This window comes from Equus asinus, chromosome 14 (genome assembly GCF_041296235.1).
Source record: "Equus asinus isolate D_3611 breed Donkey chromosome 14, EquAss-T2T_v2, whole genome shotgun sequence".
In the NCBI taxonomy this organism is placed as follows: domain Eukaryota; kingdom Metazoa; phylum Chordata; class Mammalia; order Perissodactyla; family Equidae; genus Equus; species Equus asinus.
Window position 1 is genome coordinate 25,978,531 of NC_091803.1, and position 22,357 is coordinate 26,000,887.

Sequence of the window (22,357 nt, forward strand, 5' to 3'; positions counted from 1 at the left end):
GATACTGCTAAATCGTCTTCCATTGAGGTGCCACTAGTTCATGCACTTGCCAGCATTGTGTGAGAGTGAAAGAGGTAGTTTCAGTTCACTGTATTCACTTTAGTGTTGGGAAGCCCTGAAAGAATGACCGGCACTGTTAAGGGGAACTGCAGTACGCTTCACAGAGGTGGTGACATTTTCAAGGAAGCTCAACGCATTGGTAGGAGTTTTCTAGGTGGAGGAAAATGGCATATGTGAAGACATGGAATTGTTACGTGGAGTGAAAATGAGAAGTTGGGTCTGACAGGCACAGGATGCATAAGGAGACTGAGTGAGGGGGTACGGGCACAGTGAAGCTCAAGGGGCAGGTTAGGGCTAGCTGATGCAGTGATCACCCTTACTGGTCAGGTGGCGAAGACCCTGGGTGATGGTGAGGGGTTTGCAGTTGGAAGATACTTGAGAGAGAATTTACAAACCAGTCTTTTAGCAGCCATTCATTACTTGAAGAAGACCTTGTAGACTTGGTGGAACCTGAATTATTAAGCTGGAAGGGGTTTAATGCAGAGGAATTTTAGTGTGGGATTTCCTGTGCTCTGTAGGCCCATAGGGATTCTTGGAGGCGTCTGAAGTGCTGGATTTGGGAGTATATAGTTGTTTGGGTTCCTCTCCCCCACCCCCATGAATTAAGCAGTCTCTGATTGAGTCTGTGTTTTATATTGGGATTCTGTGCAATATTTCTTTCTTAAAAAAAACAGAGGCCGGCCCCGTGGCCGAGTGGTTAAGTTTGTGTGCTCCGCTTCAGCGGCCTGGGGTTCTCTGGTCCAGATCCTGGGCATGGACCTAGCACCCCTCATCAAGCCGTGCTGAGGCGGCGTCCCACACAGCAGAACTAGAAGGACCTACGACTAGAATATACAACAATGTACTGGGGCTTTTGGCGGGGGAGGGGAGAGGAGAGGAAGATTGGCAACAGATGTTAGCTCGGGGCCAATCTTAAAAAAAAAAAAGAAAAAAAAAGATACTAGGGAGCCTGCTCTTAAATAAAATAAAATTAAACTAAAAAAAACCTACCCCCACAACTTTTGCTGCGAGAATCATGGATCTAATCCCAAACCCATGTTGTCCCAAATACAAGTAGAAGCCTGGAGGACATGTGGTGCCATTCTTATATTCCTTGTTTGCAGCACTGGTAGGTGATCTGTATAAAAATGAAAGTGAAGGCAGTTGGCATACTTGGGATTTTTTGGGAGCATTTAGTTGTTATGTGGGATTTTTGTTTATTTGGTTTCTTCCTATTTTTAAAGCTTGTTGACTCACTAGTGAAATATATAGTGAAATAATTTGGCTCATTTATGGTTAAGGGTGCCAAGGGATTTACGTACATTATGTCATCTACTTCTCACAACTCTGGTGAGGAGTATTGTTGTAAGTCCGTTTTGCGAGTGAAGAGCCTGAGGCTCAGAGAGGTTAAGTCATTTGCTCAAGATCATACATGAAGTGGCGAAGTTAGAAATCATATGCAGATGTGGGGCTGACTCCAGAGCCCGTGCCCTTCACAGGTGTGGAGGGAACAGTGAACAAACAGTGAATTTTATGTCATTCCCAGGATAGGGAGTACCCAGCCACCTGTGTACAGGGAAGGGCACAGGTGGAATGGTGTGGAATTTCTAGCCCTTGGCTTTGCACTGTCGCCCGTAGTGAATGAGCGGAGCTGGGGTGGGAGTGAGTCAAAAGCAGCACTTTATCTTTACCTCCCTTCGCTCCTTGTCCCAGTCTTGTAGCAGGGTCGGTTGAGAACTGTGGGAAAGGTGATACATGCTCCCCTCCAGCTAATTGTGCTTGTTGTGTGGGGATTGGACACTGCTGGAGAACTGCATGTAGAGTCGCCTCTTCACTATCCAGGGATGTGAGCCAGGCCAAGTTTCCTGGCAGGGTTGGGTAATTGGACAGGAGCTAAGGACCCATTTCCTTTCTCCTGTGCACCTCCCACCCCCTGATCACCCCCCACCCCCAAAACCTGCCGCCATTTTGCCTCTCTAACGCAGTATATCTCCAATGGAGTGGAGGAGGGAATCATGTATTATTCCACTATTAGGGTATAATTTTCCATATTGTAAAATTTATGGCTTTTTAAAATGATAATTCTGATTACCAAGCATACTACTGAAAGTAAAACTTAACAAAACTGCATCGACTAGTAGTGCTGTGCAGACCAGGAGAGTCCCTGGCTGGGGAGAGCTGCTCTCACCAGAGCCTGTGGTGTCTTCTCCCTGTGTGGCTAGTGGTCATCTATGGTAAGGGGAGGAGCAGTTAGAACCCCCCATGCAGGAAGAGTCACTTCCTACTGAACACAGATCTCTGCTTTTGCAGCACCATCACACTTCCTGCGTAATGTGACACTGCCAGAGGTCCCCCAGCTGCAGCTCTCTTGGGCATCGTTGTTTCTATTGAGTGGGATTCATAAGCACCCTTTGGCAATTGATAATGATACTTGGAGAGCCTTCCAGTGATGTGACTGACCGTGAACTAAGAATTAAGGTATTAAGGTGATGCTGGATATCATGAGAGGGACAAGCTGGTGATAACTTAGGGGACTTTGCCTTTATAAAAGCAAATTCCAACATGGAGTTTGTGTAAGAGAAAGTTGTAGTGAGGGAGGGATGACTATATTAGCCAACATTTGCCTAGTGCTTTGTAACCAATATGCAGTGTACACACCTGTTTGCATTTAATACCAGGGACGCTCCAAGAGCTTGCAGGATTTGCCCGAAGTTACACAGGCTGTATTCTGGAGCTGGGACTAGCCCTAACCTGGTATTTTCTCTTCCTGCCATGCTGTGATTCCCATGAAACCTGTTGGTTCTCTAATTACTCTTGTAGAAGGCACCTTTTCTGTGTCCCCTTATTCCTATCTTGGTGCCCATTCAGGGGGTTGTCGTCTGTACCTCAGGCGGGAGCTGTATTGGAGCACATTCTTCTGGGCTCTGTCTCCCTCCTTTCATTTCTTCCTTCCCATGGGAGTGATTTCTCTCCTGACTTTTTATGATGGGTATACTAGGGAGAGCCTAACACCATTGGCCCGTATCTACCAGGTGTGAGGTCACTGCATTGGAACACTTCCAGTTTTGCCTTTTACTCTCTCACCTGCTTACCTTCATGAGAAGCCTGTCTTCCCCTGTGTCCTGCCTTCGTGGTGTGGCTGGGCTTGGGTGGGAAAGGTCAATTCAGGATGGGAAGGGGGAGGTATTGCAGCTTGCCTAGCCGTGAAGAGGACATTAGATTTTGATCTGCGCTTGGTTTCTTGATACTCTGTAGCAACTTGGTAGAACCTGGAGGGGCGAAAGGAAGTGGTTATACCCCCAAATCCCAACAGTGTGTAATACAATCTGGAGCTTTTTGCCAAAATTTCAAACAAATGTTATTTTAACTGTTATTTGAAATTTCAGTTCTTTCTGGGAATAATTTAGGATGAAGGTGGAATGGGTTTTACAAGAGACTTGCTCTTAAACTGTGCCGAAATGAAATTATTTACATATGATCTGTAGTGTTAATTGTGCTTTCACATTTGCAGCATATTTTTATAGTGGTCCAGCAACTTCACACACTTTCATTACCTGGTTTCATCTGATGCAATGTAATGCTAGCTTTTCATCATCCTTAACAGCACTCAGAGCAGAACTCCTCCATGCTTCCTTAAGGGGTAGAGGAGCTGTCGCTGGGAAAGGGCTTTGGTGGCCCTCCTCCGTGACTTGACTGATAACTGACCGACTTTGGGCAAGATGCTCTCTCTGAGCTTTGTTTTCCTCATCTGTAAGACGAGATTGGACTTGCTGTTCACTAGGGTTTGTTTATTTTTCTCTTAAGAGTCTGTGATCCTGTTTTAGGATTTCTTGGTAGCATGCCTTTTGTTAATGTGCTCAGTCAGTCTCTTTTGAGCTTAATTGACTAGGCATACAGGCATAAACATTCATCCTCCTGGGATGTGTACCTGGGAAAGAGAAACAGATGGGATTGTGAAGAGAGAGCCTATTCTTGGCTATATTACTCATTTATTTTAGGCTGTTTCTTGCAGAATAACTATTTTTATCATTTGCTTTTTTGGCTGTCTAATTAAAGCCTTCTGACTGGAATCAAAATAAATAAGTATATAAAAATCTGTATTTTAGTTCCTAGTGGGATATGGTTGTTGCCCACCCAGCAGATGCACAATTTTAATGTCTAGGTTATGTAATACCTTTTTTCAGAAACTGTGTGTGATGATAAACCTGGTGTCTGAGAGAATAAGGTGCTTTCCTCCTTCCTGTTGTGCCCCTTTCTCACTTTCTCTTCCCTCTGCCCAGCTAGCTTAGAGCAGTGAGCAGCAAGGTAGAGGGGACCAATCCAACAGATGAGATTTTAAAAAACTTTTGATTTGGAAATAATTTCAAACTGACAGAAAGATTGCCAGGAAAGAGTAGTACAAAGAACACTCATATACCCTTTACCCACACTCACCTGTTGTTAACATTTTGCCCTGCTTGCTTTATTATTTGCACTTTATGTATATATATGCACATACATACATATATATACACACATCCCCACACAGCATTTTTTCTGAACTGTTTGAGGATAAGTTGCCTACATCATGGCCCATTTCCACCATATAGTGTATTTCCTAATAGGGGTGTTCTCTTATGTAACCACAGTGCAGTTGGCAACTTAATTAATTTAACATTGATTTGGCACTTTTATCTGATCTACTATCTATATTCCATTTTTGTCATTTGGCCCAATTATGCCCTTTATACCATTTTTCCCTCCAGTAAAAGATCTAGTTTAGCATCAGGTGTAGCATTGACGTGTCTTGACTCTTTAGTCTTCTTTAGATTTGTTGTTGTAAATTTTTGAAACCAGTATACCTGTTCACTGGTGGCTAATTGGTGCCTCTTGTTTTTATGCATTGTCCAGTAGTACAGCAATAGTTTCCCAGAATAAAACGTACTGTCCTCTGTGTACTAGATATTTCCTCTAATTGGGCCCCATGGGGACAGAATATGCCACCTCGACCGTATCACTACCACAGTGGGACTGGTTGGGCTTTCTGACCCAGACAACCTGGCAGTCGTCCTGCTCCTAACTCATGATCCTCAACAGTACACAGATCCCTTTTGTTCATGGAGGACACAGAAAATCTGGGCTCTTTGTGCAAACCTAAGAAATACTAGGGGGAGTGTCTTGCCATTGGTCAACTTTGTGGTGGTTTTAGATTATAGCAGAAAAGTGCCTTTTAATGACTAGAGTTATGTTTAGATGCAGCCAAAGTGTATGTTTTAATCAAATACTGAGTATCTGCATGGTCATATTGTACAAAGTTATATCTGTAGTTTTTCCTGAAGGGCGCACCGGAACGTGGTGTGCTCTTTGTTTCTTCCTTTCAGTAGAAGACATTTTTTTCCTGCAACTTTTGTACATAATTTTCTGAGTTAATTGCTTTAATGTATATCTGTACCCCTAGAATCCCCTCCGTTTAGCCTTGCCTCTGTCTCTCTATCGCAAACAGGTGAAGGGAAACCACCTCCACATGAGTGAGGATGGCACTGAGAGCCAGGAGACCTGGCTTGCCACTCACTAGCTGTGCACCTTTGAGCAGGGCGTTAGGTGCCCCAGGGCTTCCCCTCCTGCACTTCTGAGTCCTAGACTTTGGAGGTTCAACTGGTTTCACCAATTGGTTTTTAGAGAAATAAAGTGAGATTTCTATTTCATCACGTTGTGTTTAGTTTGTTTTCTTAAAAGAACAGTATCTGCAGGTTGAGGCACAAAAGAGCAGTGACAGGAAAGATGGGAAGAAGACTTATTCTGAATACCGTTCTCCTGATTTCTAGTGTTTTGAGCTGACTTTGGGAGGGGATAGAGAGATGTCACATTGATTCCTCTCAGGTGGTATTTTAAGCCCAGTGTTTCATCTCATTCTTGTATGCAGGCCTGAAGGCCAAAGAGATTTTTTTCCTCATCTGTTTTCTTTGCGGTGATGAAGAGTATAGGGAAGGAGAGTGTTTCTCTGTTTTTTTTTAGTTGTGGGTCCTTCTAGTTGTGGCATGTGGGACGCCGCCTCAGCATGGCTTGATGAGTGCTGCCATGTCCGCACCCAGGATTCGAACCTGCGAAACCCTGGGCCACCGAAGCAGAGCGCGCGAACTTAATCACTCAGCCATGGGGCCAGCCCCAGGAGAGTGTTTTTTTGAGAGTTTAGACATCTCTGGTAATCCTGTTAGCTTCTGGAGAAAGTTTATATGAGATTGGATTTCTTTCCTATGGCATCTATTGTAACATATCAGGTATGTTTTGCATACTTTCTAACCTTGGTCAGCAGCTAGTATAGAATCTCTTTTCTCAGAAACCTTCTTTATATGCAAGCAAATAGAGTAATAACGTTGCTCTAGGTATGCCACAGGAATGTTTGAGTGGAACTCTGGGATGCTAGCCCTCATTTAGGTTTGGTATCAAGGAGACCATGAACCTGAATATAGGAGGCCTATGTGATTCACCTCCTTGTAGAATACACAAAATGTGCCTCCTGGAAAAGGTGGCAAAAAGCTTGATAAAAGTTTCCTTAAAAAAGAGTCATTTTTTTCCTAATACCAATTTTGTAAAAAGGTTATCCTTTAGAGGGGGGTGTTTTCGAGGCAGTTAGGTAAAACATAACAGATTTAGTCAGGGTTTGAGAAAAGTGTCATATAGGTGCCTTATCTTAAGGGACAGAGCACTGTATTATCCACTTTCAGTCTGAGTGTTTTTACGATAAATTATTAGCAGTCTCCTGTTTTTCAAAACATATTCATTGAGTGCTTGTGAGCAAAGGTCATTATGATCAGAGCCCTTAAAGGGGGAATTTAAATAGAGTCATATATATCTTGAATTTGGAGGAATTACCAGTATTCCTGAGAAATTAAAGGTGAAATTAACAGTGTACTTGTTCCTTTTGCTCTCCTGAATTTGATCTGTATAATATTTGAGCACCAAACCGTGCTTCACGTGATAGAAAATACAAACGTATTAGGCAGTCTCTTTCCAGACTGTTTATGTTCTGGTTAGGGAGAGAGGCCTAGTATCTGTGAAGTATCGACAGTTTCAGATAGGATTTCCAGGCCCTACCTTGTTCCTGGCATTATGTTTACTATGTGCTTTACACAGATTATTTTTTTTAATCCTTAGAACAATCCTCTGTGTTAGGTTCTCTTATCATCCCCAGTTGTGCACAAGAGGACAAAGAATGACAGATTAAATAACTAGGCCAGGGTTGAGTTGTGTTCTGATCTGAACCCAAGGAACCCAACACCAGGGTCTGTGCTCTTTAATTTTGCCATTCTGAAATGACCGGAGAACAGTGCCATGGGCAGAACTCTATGGTGCTGATTACAAGACAAAGATAAAAGACGAAAACAACGAAGGGATCTTGTACTGTCAACTTTGTAAGAAATTTCATGAAGGTTGAACTATGAATCGCAGACCCAGGAATATTGGTTGACTCAGTAGTCCCTTAATAAAGGAGGCAGCAGTCTAGGTCTCTGGACCCCTGAACCATAAGCAGTGCGATAAAAGGAGCGGATCAAGTCAAGGCAGGCACGGTTGAAAGCTCCTCCACTTTGCAGATTTTTGCTCTTTCTGGAACAGAAAACTTTGGCTTATTTTAGATATAGACGTAGCTCTCGAAGGGTATATATTCTGAGCCCAGTTTAATTCATCCTGCCTAAGGATTTTAATATGCTAATAAGGTAAACTGAGTCACTCTTGGGGAAGCATAGGCTCATGGGATTATAATACTTTCTGTTGCCGCCTGGGCAGCTCTGAAGACAAATAGGTGATGGTTCCCAGGGATCAGGAGTCTCATGCTCAGACTTCACCTGTGGGCCAGCTACTAGCCCTCAAATTGCTCTTAATAGTTGTGATAATAGAGGAAAAACATAATTTCTAAATTCAGAGTCTGAAAATACCAAGCTGAATTTTAAAAACAAGTATAACATTAAGATTTTAAAATTGAGTATGTATAATTACAGAAAAGTGAACAAATCATAATGCAAAGAGGCCATCCTTGTGTAACTAGCACTCAGATCAACAAAACAGAATATTACCAGCATCCCAGAATCCCTCCTTTGCAAAAGTAACCACTATTCTGGTGATAACACCATAGATTTGTTTTGCTTGTTTTTAAAGACTAACGTAGAAGGAATAATGAAGGATGTGCTTTGGCTTCTTTCAGTTAGCATTGTGTTTGTGAAATTCATCCATGTTGTTGCATGTAGCAGTATTCGTTCATTCTTGTTGTCTTATTATAGTCTTCTGATGAATAAACCACAGTTTATTCCATTCCACTGATTTTGGACATTTGGGTTCTTTCGACATTTTTGGATATTATGAATAATGGTACTGTGAACATTTTTTTGGTATACATTTACAAATTTCTGTTGGATATATTATCAAAGAATAGAACTGCAGGGTCATAAAGTATGCATATGTTCAGCTGCCAAATGATTTTCCAAAGTGGTTATGTCAGTATACACTCCCATCAGCAGCAGTATATGCATGTTCTAGTTGCTCAGCATCCTCACTAACACTTGTTACTGTCTTTTTAACTGTAGCCATTCTGGTGGATTTGTAGCAGCATCTTGTTTTTAATTTGCCTTATTTACCCTGATTACTAATGAGGTTGCACACTTATTTTATGTATAGACTTTTTGAATACCCTCTTTTATTACTAACTGTTTGCCTGTCAAAAAAATTAAGTCATTTGTCTTTTCTTTATTGATTTGTAGAGGTTATTTTATACTCTAATATGAGTTCTCTGTTATCTATATTGGAAATAGCTTCTCTAATTTTGTAGCTTTCTTTTACACTCTTCATTGTGCCGTCTGATGAACATTTCGGTTTGTCAGTTTTTTCTTTATGTTTAGTCCTTTTATGTGACCTGTTCAAGAAATTTTTCCTTTCCCCAAGGTCTTGAAGGTGTTCTTAGTATTTTCTAGAAGGTTTATTGTTTTAACTCTCACATTTTATAGCTACAATCCAATTAGAATTTTTTTGTGTTAATAGATCTCACTTGGTTTTAAGCTAATATCTTTCGTTAGTTCTTCGAGATTTGGGTCCTAAATCCCAACCAAGCACAAGATGGGAAGCAGTCAGCTGTACCTGAATACTAAGTGCTCTCCGTCCATCAGTCGGTGCAGTGCTTGAATAGCCTTTGGGAATTGAAGCTTTCTCTCCATACTGCACCGTGGCACTTGTTTTTTCGTTAAGGTTCTTTGTCCCTTTATTACTTGAAAGTGTAGTCTGCACGGAATTTTACCATGTCCTTAGTTGCCATTAATTCCTTAACCCACTACAATCTGGATTCTGACTTCTCCACCTGTTTGAAATAGCTTCCACTGGTTCCAGTGCCTTCTTGCCAAATGGGAATTCTCCAGTATCCTTCAACCATTTGCAGGTCTTGGACTTATCCTTTATGTCTTTACAACTCTGTTCTGATTGTATGACTTTGGCAGAGTGTCAGCCTCCTCTCCCTCTCCTGCACACTTACATAGTTTCATTTTGCAATCCAGTTGGAAAAGCCCCACTAGACATGTTTGAGACAAAGCCCTTAAGTCTGAGGGCATGAATCTCCAGTTTCAAAGTAGGCCTGTCCACTTTTATTGTTTTGCTTTGGTATTTAAGACCAATTAAAAAAGATAGCAGCCAGGACTACGATTAGGTAATTCCTTAGAGTTTACATAGCAGCTTTACCTGGATCACTTTATTTGACCCTCAGAACACCCTGTGAGGGAAGTATTAGTATTGCAGTTATGGAAGTGATTGAAAATGCAGACAGCACGTTATTTGTTATTGTTGAGAAATACCTGGTGATACCACCAGATTAGGTTTTGGAGTTTGCTTTTTCGTGTAACCATCATTTAGTGAGAACGTCCATCCCGTGGTTTTTGTGGATGCTTGCGTCTTTCCACTTTCTGTGGACATGTTAGCTTCTTGGGTTGGAGCTGGAGGGTGGGGTGGATGGGACTGGGAGTGGAGAGTTGGATTCTTTGGGGAGATTGTCAGGAACTTGCCCCAGCAGCCTTTAATGCATGGCTGATAATTGTCAAGTTCACAAACCTTTGCCTCAGGAACCAGTATGAAATAAACGTTGGTGGTTGATTTCCTGAATGTGATGAGCTCAGGTTTTTTCCCAGGATCTACTCTAACGTGACTACTACAAGAAAAAGTTGTGGAGTAGGTATCACTTGAAGGTGTGTCCTTCATTTTCAGGAACCCATTTTGGCTCCAGAAGAACTACTGATTTATCTTAACTAAATAGGTAACTTTAATTCAACAAATATCTCTTGATTTCTGTTTATTTTTACTTTTTCCCAGTAAGTTACTTTAACATGAGATTTTCCTTTGATTCTTTTAAATCTTCCCACAAGTCTTTTTTTTTTTTAAACAGCACATCCTCTTTTCAGATGAAATGGTATACCAAGTCAGTTTATGAAACAGACCAAGGCATTCTTTTATTGATATAAATTCATTTTAGAAATTTTAATGTATAGCAGTTAGAAATTCTGTCAGAACGGTGAGGCTGTTTTGCAACACAAGAACTTGCAACAGGTTAAAAAAGATTGCAGTCTTATTTTAGTCTCATATTCCAGTTATTTCTGCATTTGAAAAAATTGTTGTTTTTAATAACAGCTTAACTTGCAATCCAAGGATATTTTTCTCTTGAACTGGTATATTGGTTTGAAAAAGGAGTAGAGGGCTAGCCTTTGTCATAAATATAAAATTCAGGAAAGAAAGAACCTCAAACTCATAATTGCTAAAACTCTCGTACAATAATTCATCATTCAACATATCAGAGTTCACTTGTCGCTCAGCCGTCATACCATGACTGCAGTGTGGGAGGGACAGCCATGCCTGGCACTCCTTCAGTGTGGCCCCTGTGTGCTGTGTAGTGTGCTTGCATTTGCTAGTTCTGTAGATGGGCTGATTCAGCCTCTATAATTAGTACTAGCCCTAAGAAGTGCTGGTTTATCTATAGAGGTGGCCCAAGTTCCTCAGGCTCCTCAAAAGTTAGTTACCAAATGGAGGCCTCTGGTAATATTACAGTTTGATACATAACACTCTTGAGTGTGGATTTGTTTTAAAATGCAGTTTTTAATAGTTGGCTCTCACTCTGGGGGCATTGGAGAGGATATGGGAAATGGAAGGAGGGAAGGTGGGTGGGAAGAAAGGAATTGAGAGATAATTAAGAAATCAGAACTGCTGTTGAGTTTCGGTTATCTTTGGGTAGATTAATGCCAGTGAGGATTCAGAAATGGTCTGAGAATGCTCACCTTTTTGCAGACGGGTTGTGTGAAGGAGTGTTTACTCAAACTCATTGGCTACAGCTGATGTCCCTTACTTCAGTGAGAGAAGAGGAAGTAGGTTTGGGGCTCCATATGGAAGAGGGAGAGGATGAGCACTGGGGGCCTTGGGCCCCTCTCCTCTCATTCTCCCTGAGCTCTTCTGCTGAGAGTCTGCTTCTCTGTGGGTCTGTGGTTGGAGGTGCTGTCTGCTTTTGAGTCCCTGCTCAGCTTGGCTCTTAGGTGGGCCTTGATCTTTGTTGGCTGCTCATGCGAGGTTGAGAGTGTGACACCTGAAGCGCCTTCAAGATACCCCAAGAATTCATCCAGCACTTTGACTACAGTTGCTCTGAATCAAAATATGGATAATTATTCAGACATGGGGTAAATGTATTGTTGATGGATAGTCTAGAGGGAACCCTAACTTTCTTCCTGAATCTCTTCACTCTACCTATTCAGTTAGGGCCAGGGGCTGTTAATTTGCTCTCAGTGTTTCCGGAATTAAATTTTGGATTATTTGCTCCTTTTTCCTTAGCATAAATAATTGAAAATCGATTGCACAGTAGCGTGAATTTATAGAGTATGCTAAAGCTTTTGAGTTTTAAGTCACCTTGGACATTCTCTTCAGTTTTTCTTGCTTATACTGTGTATTTGAAGAATGTTGAACCAGGGTGTTTTGAGGAAGTAAGTGACGATTGCTGTTGAATGTGACCTGGAAGGAACTGAGGAACAATAGAACTGGAGGTACAGTGTATTGATTTTTTTTCAAATTCCTTTGATAGGCATCTGAAGAGGCCTCCCTCAGGGCATTGGAAAGTCTGATGACAGAGTTTTTCCATGACTGTACAACCAATGAAAGGAAACGTGAGATCGGTAAGTGAAGTGTTGAGTGTTAAGAGTCGTTTGTAATAAAAAGCCCCAGTGGGGAGGAAGGAGTTGGTAGCCTGGGCTGGTCAAGCCTGCAGGGTTGCTCTGGTTCTGCTGGTTGGTGGCTGGTGAGGTCTGCAAATCCAACTGCGAGGGCTGTAGTCCATGGAGCCCGCTATAATCCATAGTGATGGATTGTCTTTCCTTTGGCCAAGTGTAGAAAACCCCTCCCTCTGCTTTGTTCTTAATTTTAGCAATATTGAACTTTCTAAGAAGTCTGTGACTATTAATTTAAAAAAAGTTTTGATGAATAAAGCCTTCAAACAACAGAGAGACATAGGTCTAATCACTTCCTGTCTTCTAGGAATCTCAGCATCTTCTAGAATGTCTTTTTGAATTTTATATTCATTGATATGAACAATATTCATTAAAGCATACTATAAACTAGGAATTGTATTCAAGGGTTAGATCTCTGCTTCGGGGACATGCTGCAGTGTGGTCCTTGAGTAATCTTTTTTTCCTCTGAGTCCTCATTTAACCCTTGGACTTGAACATGAAAAATGTTTTTCTCTATCCAAACCTAAAGGTTTTTCTCTTGGATGTCTGTACTGATCTTACATTTGTTGCTTTCACCTCCTTGGAGGCCTTTTTCAGTGTCTTTGGGGCTCTGAAGGCCCATTTCCCTGCCCCATTTGGCTTCTCTAAGTGTTGGCCAGTTAAGTGTTGTGGCCAATTTCCACCTTTGGCCCAAAACTCAATTGGGGTTAGGATTTCCAGGTGGCCGGTAGACCTTTTTGGCTGCAGCCCATTTTCCCTTGCATCCTCTGAACATCACCTCAGCTTCTTGTAGGTGCTAACTTCTTATTTCCTTTAATTTTAAATTTGGTGGTCTCTTTTGGGGCTGCCCTGAACATGCCTTTCTTTTCCAAGGGAGTGCTCTGTAGAGGACCAGAGCATTTATAAACAAAGGTTTGCTGACAGAAGCTGGACTCAGTAGATGATCAGGCAGCTGGCTTAGAGAATCCGCTCTGCTTGCTTCCCCACGTTCTCTCTTACTGCTCAGTTGGGCTGACCCTCCTCCTGCCCCCAGAGTGATCCCCTTGTTAGTTTTATGCTACCAAAGTACCTTATAGTGAAAGTATCACTGGTGATTCTTACCAAAGGAGGTGAAAAACCTTTCCCTTACATCAATCTGCTATATTCCAACACTCATTTCCCTGAGTCCTTTTTGTAGCTTATGATTGAAATGCTTTTGGTTTTTCTCTTAATTTTTGGTTTGCAAAGCAAATATTGCTCACCTTCAACATTCATAAATTAAAAATGGAACCTTCTGAACATGCTTTATTCTAATCTGATTTTAAAATAGCTTTAAATAACCAGATGCTACAAATGTCTAATTTAAATGCAGGCTAAGGGGAATCTGGGTGTTTGGTTCTGGACAGTGGGCATGTCTTAGTTCAGTTCGCTTTGTACCTAGTCTTCATAGCTTTATTCGAGTGTGTGGGCTGCAACCACTTTTTGCTTCTTTTTTGACGTCTTAGGATAAACTAAAGACTTTCCTAGCTAGGTGGCGGAGAGGAGGGAGGCCTTTTATTGTAGTGGCTCCACCCACCCTCCACCAAAGGTGTATTATTCGTGCTCTAGAGATAGAGCTGTTAGCAGGGAATCTCAAGAGACAGTCTGGTCATTTTAATGGTGGAGGAAGCTGAAGCATCAGAGAGGAGCAAAGATTCGCTCGGGATCAGACTCAGTGAATTAGTGGCAAACTCTAGAACAGACCCCAAAATTCCTCATTTCCAGCCAGAGCTCGTTCTCTCTGGTTTGACTTCACCTCTAGGATTCATAGAAACTTGCACTTAGTTCTCAGAACAGGCCATCAGCTTCATTTTAGGGAATTTTTAATGAAAGTGCCCTGGTGCATTTAGCCTAAGTTGTAGGGCGCTCGCAGAGCAGTGACGTTAGGATTAGAATGGGCTGCTGGGATTCCTCCTTTTCCAAGGTCTTCCTAGAATCCATCAGGGTTGTTGCCTTTGTATTTTTGCCCGTTTTGTGTCAGGTTTCATGAGCAGTGCAACAGGTCAAGCAAAGTGACTAAGGGACATCATGTCCAGAACCATGGTGACAGACTCTTAGTGCTTGCTGTCTGTGGTTCTGGCTGTTGCTACCAGCAGCCTGAGGAGGAAGAAAAGCATTTCTGGCTGATTTGATATGGACAGGGCTGCTCCTGGCAACTCGCATGATTGCTACTCTTACTTACGGACTTTTTTGGGTGGTATTTTGAAATGAAACCAACCCAAATGAAGAGAATTAGCCATCTCAAATCCTCTGGCATTTTTCCTATCCTGTATTTATAAGGTTAGTCTTAATCTTTTCTTTTCCTACTTCTCTAGCCATCATTTTGTGTGTGTGTGTGTGAACAATGTGAGTGAGTGCTGAGGAGGTCTATAAAGCTGGTACCCAGAGGAAACAAATTAACAATTAGCCATCATTTATAAGGGGAAATGATACTTTTATCGCTGTCTGTCCACACATTAGGTTAGGTAAGAACTTCAGCAGTGAAAGTTTCTCTGCCTCAAAGAGCGTCCACACTGGCTTTTAGATGACTGAATACACTGCCAGTGTTCACGGCCACCTCAGAGTCAGAAAAATGTTGTGTGGTCTGTCCTGTCTATCTTGAAAAATCAGCTGGATTTTCTAGTTGTTTTTGACGTCATTTACATTACATGGAGAGAGGCATGTTTAAAAAATAATGACAGCTCAGCCTTGTATTGATTTCATGTATTTTCATAGCCACCTTTTGTCACTATTTAACTTTTCCAGAGGAACTTCTTAATAACTTTGCCCAGCAAATAGGAGCCTGGAGATTCTGCCTGTATTTTCTCTCCAGCACTAGGAATGACTATGTAATGATGTACAGTTTAACGGTTTTTGAGGTAAGTTGTCAGGTAATTTTATACTGTTTTGAAGAGTATTTTGTAGTTACATTACCATGTCGTTGGTGCGAGACTGTAGCTTTGATGTATGGATGCTTGGAAGTGGTGGTAACTCAGCTCAGGGACTTCGGCCCACATACTGCCTTTACCAGGATGTCTGAGGTTCTGGGGCACCTCTCCATCTTCCAACACCAGAAAGGTAAGATGGGGTTAGGTAGATAGGTCAGTCGTTTGTGATAACATGTAACTTTTCCTTCCATGTTACTTTTAAAACAGAAAGATGATTAAAGAAAAATAGTTTGGGAGGAGGGATGATACTCATAATACCATCATCCCAACCACAAAATTTTCATTTATATCAGCCCTCTTCCAATCTTTGCCTTCCTATGCACACTTTTTTTTAACCTAGTTATAATCACATTGCTTATGCCCTTTTGTATTCTGCTTTTTTCCCCATTTGCCTTTCTGTTATATTCCCGTGAGTGGTTTTACCACTTTTGACCAAGCCATTCTACTATTTTTGAACATTAAAGTTGTTTGTCGTTATTTTTTGATGGCCATTAGACAATGTTTTTGCACATAAAGCTTTTTGTTTCTCTTAAATTATTTAGCAGATCTTCCTAAGAATGAGATTGTTGTATCAAAGGATTTGAATATTTTTACAATTCTTATTGCCAAATTGCCCCAAACCTTTGTTTAAAAGCATGGTTTCTTGTTTATTGAGGTGATGTTGCTAAGCATTGGATGAAAACTAGTGATTTTTGTGTATAGATTGTTAACCTAAAAGATGTGTATTTGTTTTTCAGAATCTGATCAATAAAATGTGGCTTGGGGTCCCATCTCAGGATAAGATGGAAATCCGTAGCTGCCTGCCCAAACTCCTTTTGGCTCACCACAAAACCTTACCTTACTTTATCCGGAACAAGCTTTGCAAAGTTATTGTTGATATTGGCCGTCAAGATTGGCCCATGTTCTACCATGACTTTTTTACTAACATTTTACAGGTAAGGATATACTTAAGGAAACTTTATCTTGTAAATAGTTTGTTTGTAGAAGTGATTATTTTCTTGTCTTAAAGAGGAGTTGTAAGATTAGCGTTTTGGAACTGTAGTAGTGAGGTCAGTGTAGGATAGATGATCTCATTCACTTAACTTTGTGTTCTTGAGACATGTACCTTTGTGCAATGGAGAAACAGGGGGAAACCCAATCGCTTTTTGACCTCTAGTGAAATTTTGTTCAGCAAATATTTGAAAGCCTGTCAGATACTGCGCCAGGTGTTGGGGTGCAAGGATGAGGCCTTCAATAGTTATAATTTAGTGGCGAGATAGCTATGTAAGCAGTCGTTCTCTGACAATGTAGTAGTTATAGTAGTGGAAGTGTGTGCAGAGTGCAGTGGTGACAGAGCAGTTAGACTCAAGGAGCTGAGGTGTTTTCAGTGTTGATGGTGATGAGACGTGAGGTAGTGGAGTGATGGAGTAAGAGGCTAGATTGTTGAGCAGAGGCCAGACCAGGAGGGGCCTTGCTCTTGCAGCAGGGCTTCAGTGTTGAGTTTATAGTCCTTCCTCAGGAGCTAATGGAAAGTTTGGAGAAGAGAGAAAACATGGCTACATTTTTATGTTGGAATGACAACTCTAGCAACAGTGGAGTCTGGATTGCACAGGGGTCAGGCCAGGGTGAAGAAGGCCAGCAAGGCTGCTGTTGGAGAAGTCTGAGCAAGATGAGGAGGACCTGAGCCCAGCAGAGGCCTGCCTGGTGGGTGGAGGCTAGGCACTTAGGAGGCAGAGTCAAGAGGCTTTGGTCACTGACTGGGTGGAAAGGCTGAGGGAAGGGAGGAATCAGGCCAGGAATGAAAGGAGAGGGAATGAATTTGGGTAGAAGGTGGTGAATTCAGTTTGGCAGAAAGTGCATTTAAGATTATATGTTCCTTCTGTGTGTCTCCAGTGAGACATTAGTAAATGTGGATCTCCGGTTCCAGGATTTTGGGTTTGGCATCAGGGAATAGGTGGGACCTGAAAGCCAAGGGGGAGATGCTGTTGTTCCTTGGAATCCTGTGATAAAGTTGGAAACGTTTTCATGTTGTTGAGCTAGTCTTGGGTATGCAGGAGATAAGTATTATGTATAGTTTAGAGAAGTAAAATTCTTTGAAAATTGGTTATCATCTCAGTGACTATAGGTTCAGGATTTTCCAGAACAATACCATTTTCTAACGTTCTGCCTGCTCTCCCTATAAACCTTTTGAATGATGCAATAATTAAAAACAATTCAGTACCCATATTACTTCTCTCAGATTGCCTCTCAAAGTGGCACAGAAATTCTCCATTCAGTTTTGTTTTGTATAGTGATTCATTTATCTAGAGATTTATTGGATTGATGTTGTAAAGGAGATTCATGCATTTATTCAGTAAACTGTTTGTTGAATACCAGCTGTATGCTAATGAGCATGAACAATACAACATCCCTGCCTTCACAGAGCTTGTATACTCAAGGGGAGGCATCAGTCAATAATAAGCAAATAAATACTTTCAGGTAGTTAGAAGTTTTATGAAGAAAACTAAATCTAGGGTAAGGAGGAGAAGACTCTGTCAAGGGGTATTATTTAGATGGGATGATCATGGAAGGCTTCTTTGAGGAGCAGCCATTTGGCAGAAACCTGAGCAGAAGTGACAGAATGAGGCAGGTGGGTATCTAGGGTAACAGTGTTTTAGGCAGAGGGAATAGCAAGTGCAAGAACCTGAGGAATGAGGAGGAGGCCAGTGAGCCTGGAGTTGTAGGAAATGAGGTAAGAGGTTTTCCTGGCTCTCTCTGATATGCTTGCCTTCACTCGAAGTTGAGGACAGTTGTGGTTACTACCCATGGCTCTCTAAGAGGGAGAAAGGAAGTCCATTGGAGATGGAAAAGACCAAGAAGTTTGGAGGTCTAAGTGAATTCGTTCCTGGGTTGGTTAGTGGCATGTGCTGTGGGAGGAAGCAGAGGAATGTGAGCCAGAGAGCCACAGTCCTGCCGGTAGCAGGTGAGGAGGAGCCATGTTTTCACCCAGCTGGGATCAGTTCCTGTGATGAAGATGACATTTCCTGTCTACCCTTGAAGTATAATTAATGATAACAAATGAGAATATAGAAGAGCGTTTTTAGGAGAAATGCTCATGGGGATTTAAAAAGGCTAGTTGTCTTCCTCTGTTCTCTACTACTTCCCTCTTTCCACTCCTTTAAAAATGACTCCTTTATCCTCGTGCAGTCTTCGTGACTTTGAAACACCCCATAGTGGAAAGAGCACTGGACAGGGAGGCAGTGGGTTTGGAGTCTGCATCCATTTTTCTCACAGATCATCTTTGATTTTAGCAACTGCTGTCTCTTGTCTGAGCCTCCATTTCCTTCTTTGTAAAACGAGAGGACTGGGCTAAGAGATCTTTAAGATCCTTTCCAATTGTATTATTCTCTGCTGCTTATTTATCTATGAGAACCAGTCACTGGCATGAAAGCCATGTCAAGAATGATTGGTGCTCAATTGTTGACATTTCTGATAATGATAAAGTAATAATCCTTTTCTTTAGGTATTGGGAAGCAAGACCAGACCGATTCTAGAATCAACTTCACCATCATATAAGCCTTTGATTAAATGATCTAAAAGGGTTTTTTTGGCTCCCTTCCATCATGGTCTGCTTGCAGTCTGAAGAGCATAGTTTTTTTGTTTTTTTTAAAAATTTTCTGACAGTTGGCTGGGGCGTTTATGCAGTTTATACCATAATTGTGGCAACTACCATACCAGGCAGAGAGGATTTGATTCAGGGGTTATGTGTGTTGCTTATACCCTTACTGGGCAACTAGAGAAGGAAGTAGTTGAAGTCGAGAATGACCCCTCTTCTCCCTGCCTCCTCCTGCACATGCACTAGCACACACATCACACCTTTCTGGAGTCCGTTCTTCAGATTCCTGATACCTGCCGAGCTGGACCTGTGGTCAGATTGTGCCTGGGGCCAGATAGTTAAGGGGCAAGCAGCGTAGGAAAGAATTGCTGTTTCTTCTCTGATTGGGTGGTGTAAGAACCTGAACTTGATCTTCAACCTAAAGGTGCTTATGCTGTTAAAATAAATTGCAGAGATTACCTAGATTATGAGCTTAGATTATATATGTGAAGATGGCTAAGAGAAACACTTTTAATAAAAAAGCTTTCTGGACACAAAGCTAGTGAGAAGAAAAATTATACATGTTATCAGGCTGTCCTTTCAAGTAAAGAATTGATTTTCACTTGGCTTCTGGCCCAACCTTCTCCCCTTCCTCCAAATGATGAGAGAAAGAAGGGGTTTAAGATATGTTTTCTGTGTTGTAGGAATTTTTATTTCCGGGGAGCACAGAAGCATTTCATATCTACAGGAAAGTGTATTGCCAAATGGAATATTTGGTAATATGAGTCCTTCCTAGCTGAGAGAGTAAGAATGAAGGCTTTGGGGGGAAATAGCGACAAAAGAGGTAGAAGAGAAAGACGTGAAGGGGGATTAGTGGATAATGTAAAAATACAGATTGATAACCCAAAGGTCTCCAAGTGGAAAGAGATGCTTATGAAGGGTCAGTTCTACTGTATTATGTAAAGAAAAATTGTTAGAGGAGGGGTTTCCTGTTTTTCCCCTACTGGATTATCAGAATTTAAGTTGTTCTTAGAAATAGTCCATACTTATCGAAAATGAAGAGAAAAGTTTGTGGAGGATGTACTTGAAGTTTTAGCATTCAAGAGAACTGATTTAGTAGCATTTTTAACACGCCGTTAATGACTACTGGTTTTCCATATGCTGCTTCTGAGGGCGGGGGAATTTATTTTAAGTCTCCATGATCGAGTACTCTTCTCCTCTTTGGGGATGAGCCTTTCCTTGGTCTGCAATGGGAAAGTGCCCTGTACTTCTTGAAGTAGAGAATACATATTCTATGTGGGTGCGTTTCCTGGTGTCCTCCTCTTCCTGAAGGCTTATATTGTATAGATTGCGCAAATAAAAAGCTTATTTGTATCAGGGAATGAACTGCGTTTAAAGTTAATAATGATTAAAGAAAATGGTCAAGTGTTCCTTAAATTGCTTGCTCTTTTATAGATTGTAGCATATAACTCAAGAGGGAATTTTAGTGATAACTCGCTTACTTTTAACCATTTCTGGAAACTAAAAAATAAGTGTAATGGTAATGCTTCGAATTTTGAGAAATTGATTAGAAAGATATAAGTAGTGTTATGCTGTTGAAAGTGTACCTTTTTTTCTGTCTCTTGTTTAAGGAAACTTTCCTGTGGTATAGTGGATATTGTAGGTGATAGAAAAGTGACTTAATTTGCTACATAGGTATTTGCAAAATCATAACTCTGGTCATAGTTTGATGATGTGTATGCATGTTTCTGCTCTGCCACATGTTTACTCTTGGATTTTTATGAAGCATGCAAAGCTTAGAACTGTAAAGGTGATTTAACACCTGAGTGTTGAAAAGATACCACAAATTAGTTTACACGTATCTTAATCACTAGTATAGTAACCTGGGCAGAGTAGCCAGAGCTCTGTTGGGAATCTGGACATGTATAAAAATTGTCATGTTAGGTGTCAAAGAGCATTGTTTTCTTCTTGTTTTTAAGTTCATGGTATTAGAGTTTGTCTTTAAAATAAGATGAGGGCCAGCCACAGTGGCCTGGTGGTTAAGTGCAGTGTGCTCTGCTTCGGCATCCTGGGTTCGGTTCCTGGACGCGGACCTACACCACTCATCTTTCAGTGGCCATGCTGTGGTGGCAGCTCAAATACAAAAGAAGAAGATTGGGGGCTGGCCTGGTGGCCTACTGGTGAAGTCTGCACACTCCGCTTCAGCAGCCGGGGGTTCGTGGGTTTGGATCCTGGGTGCGGACCTACACACCACTCACTAAACCATGTTGTGGTGGTGACCCACATACAAAATAGAGGAAGATCAGCACAGATGTTAGTTCAATGGCAATCTTCCTCAAGTAGAAAGAAGACGACTGGCAACAGATGGTTGCTCAGGGCTAATCTTCCTCTCCTAAAAAAACAAAGGAAGATTGGCAACAGACATTAGCTCAGAGCAAATCTTCCTCAGCAAAAAGAAGAGATGAGAACGTTTTGAATTGTTAAAAAAGGTACATAAATGTACTGTCATTTTTCTAAAGCATTGTTTTATGTAGCCTGTTCATGTAAGATTAAACACCAGAGGTATTTTGCAGTCCCTTTGTACCTTAATTAGCCAGACACTCTGCTCAGAACTTACTTTTTTCTGGCAGTTGATCCAGTCGCCTGTGACAACCCCCCTCGGGCTGATCATGTTGAAGACAACTTCAGAAGAACTGGCTTGTCCCCGAGAGGACCTCAGTGTGGCTCGGAAGGAGGAGCTGCGGAAGCTGCTGCTGGACCAGGTGCAGACAGTGCTTGGGCTGCTGACAGGTGAGCAGTTTGGTGGTGCCGAAAGACAGAGGCTGCCTGCCGACGCCAGGGCTCGGGCCCTGCATTCAGGAGTTTTGAGCAGTTGTTGTAGCTATTACTGAGACTGAGCATAACAACAGAAGAATGTGTGCTGTATTCCCAGCACCTAACCCATTGTCTAGCACATGATTCCACTTCAAAAAATATTTGTAACTTATTTTCCTTATCGTATTTCATTAATTGGTCCTGACTGCAACTGTGATTATAATGAGGTATAGACCAGATCATAGGAATGTGATTGAAATGCTGATTACTGCACTCTAAGTAAGATGGGTGGTAATTAGTTAAAATAATTTGAATTTAAGATCAGGAGGAGTTGGAGGAGTAGGAAGATGTGAAAATTTCAAATTCTGTGCAGGGAAGTGAGACAAGGTGTGGGATCAACGCCCTATGCACTAGGTTGTAGTTTATATGTAGCATTTTCTTCGTCATCTTGTCTGTTTTATTAGAGCCTCATGACAAGGTAAAGAGTAAGAATAAGCAGAAAGCGAGCAGCAGAACAGGACAGGAAAGTAGGAAGAGAGTGGAGCACCATGAGTCCTGAGGGCCATGACGGCTGCTGCGCGGGAGCCTGCTTGTTACAAGGCGCAGGTGCAGCGCCTGGCCACAAGGCCCTGGAGGACTGGGAGCTTGGGCCTGCTGCTTGAAGGAATGTTGTAGTGGAAAGAAGTGTTTTTATCTCTAGCTCCTCTACTCAGGTTTCTTCTTGGATGTCTAGGAACTTTTTTTCTTTTGTAAGTGTTACAGAAGTGTTTGGCACATAAAATTGGTTGTAAGAAAGC

The 22,357-nt window shown here is 41.7% G+C and overlaps 1 protein-coding gene across 2 annotated transcripts in view; it reads left to right on the plus strand.

Moving 5' to 3' along the window:
• The window catches only part of XPO6 (exportin 6), a 96,399-nt gene that overhangs the window by 18,826 nt on the left and 55,216 nt on the right, over positions 1-22,357 (plus strand). For both annotated transcript variants that reach the window (XM_014838016.3, XM_014838017.3), the window contains exons 2-5: positions 12,107-12,197; positions 15,012-15,124; positions 15,931-16,128; positions 21,377-21,536. In XM_014838016.3, the coding sequence (XP_014693502.2) occupies positions 12,107-12,197; positions 15,012-15,124; positions 15,931-16,128; positions 21,377-21,536 (562 nt within the window). The remainder of the gene's footprint in view (positions 1-12,106; positions 12,198-15,011; positions 15,125-15,930; positions 16,129-21,376; positions 21,537-22,357) is intronic.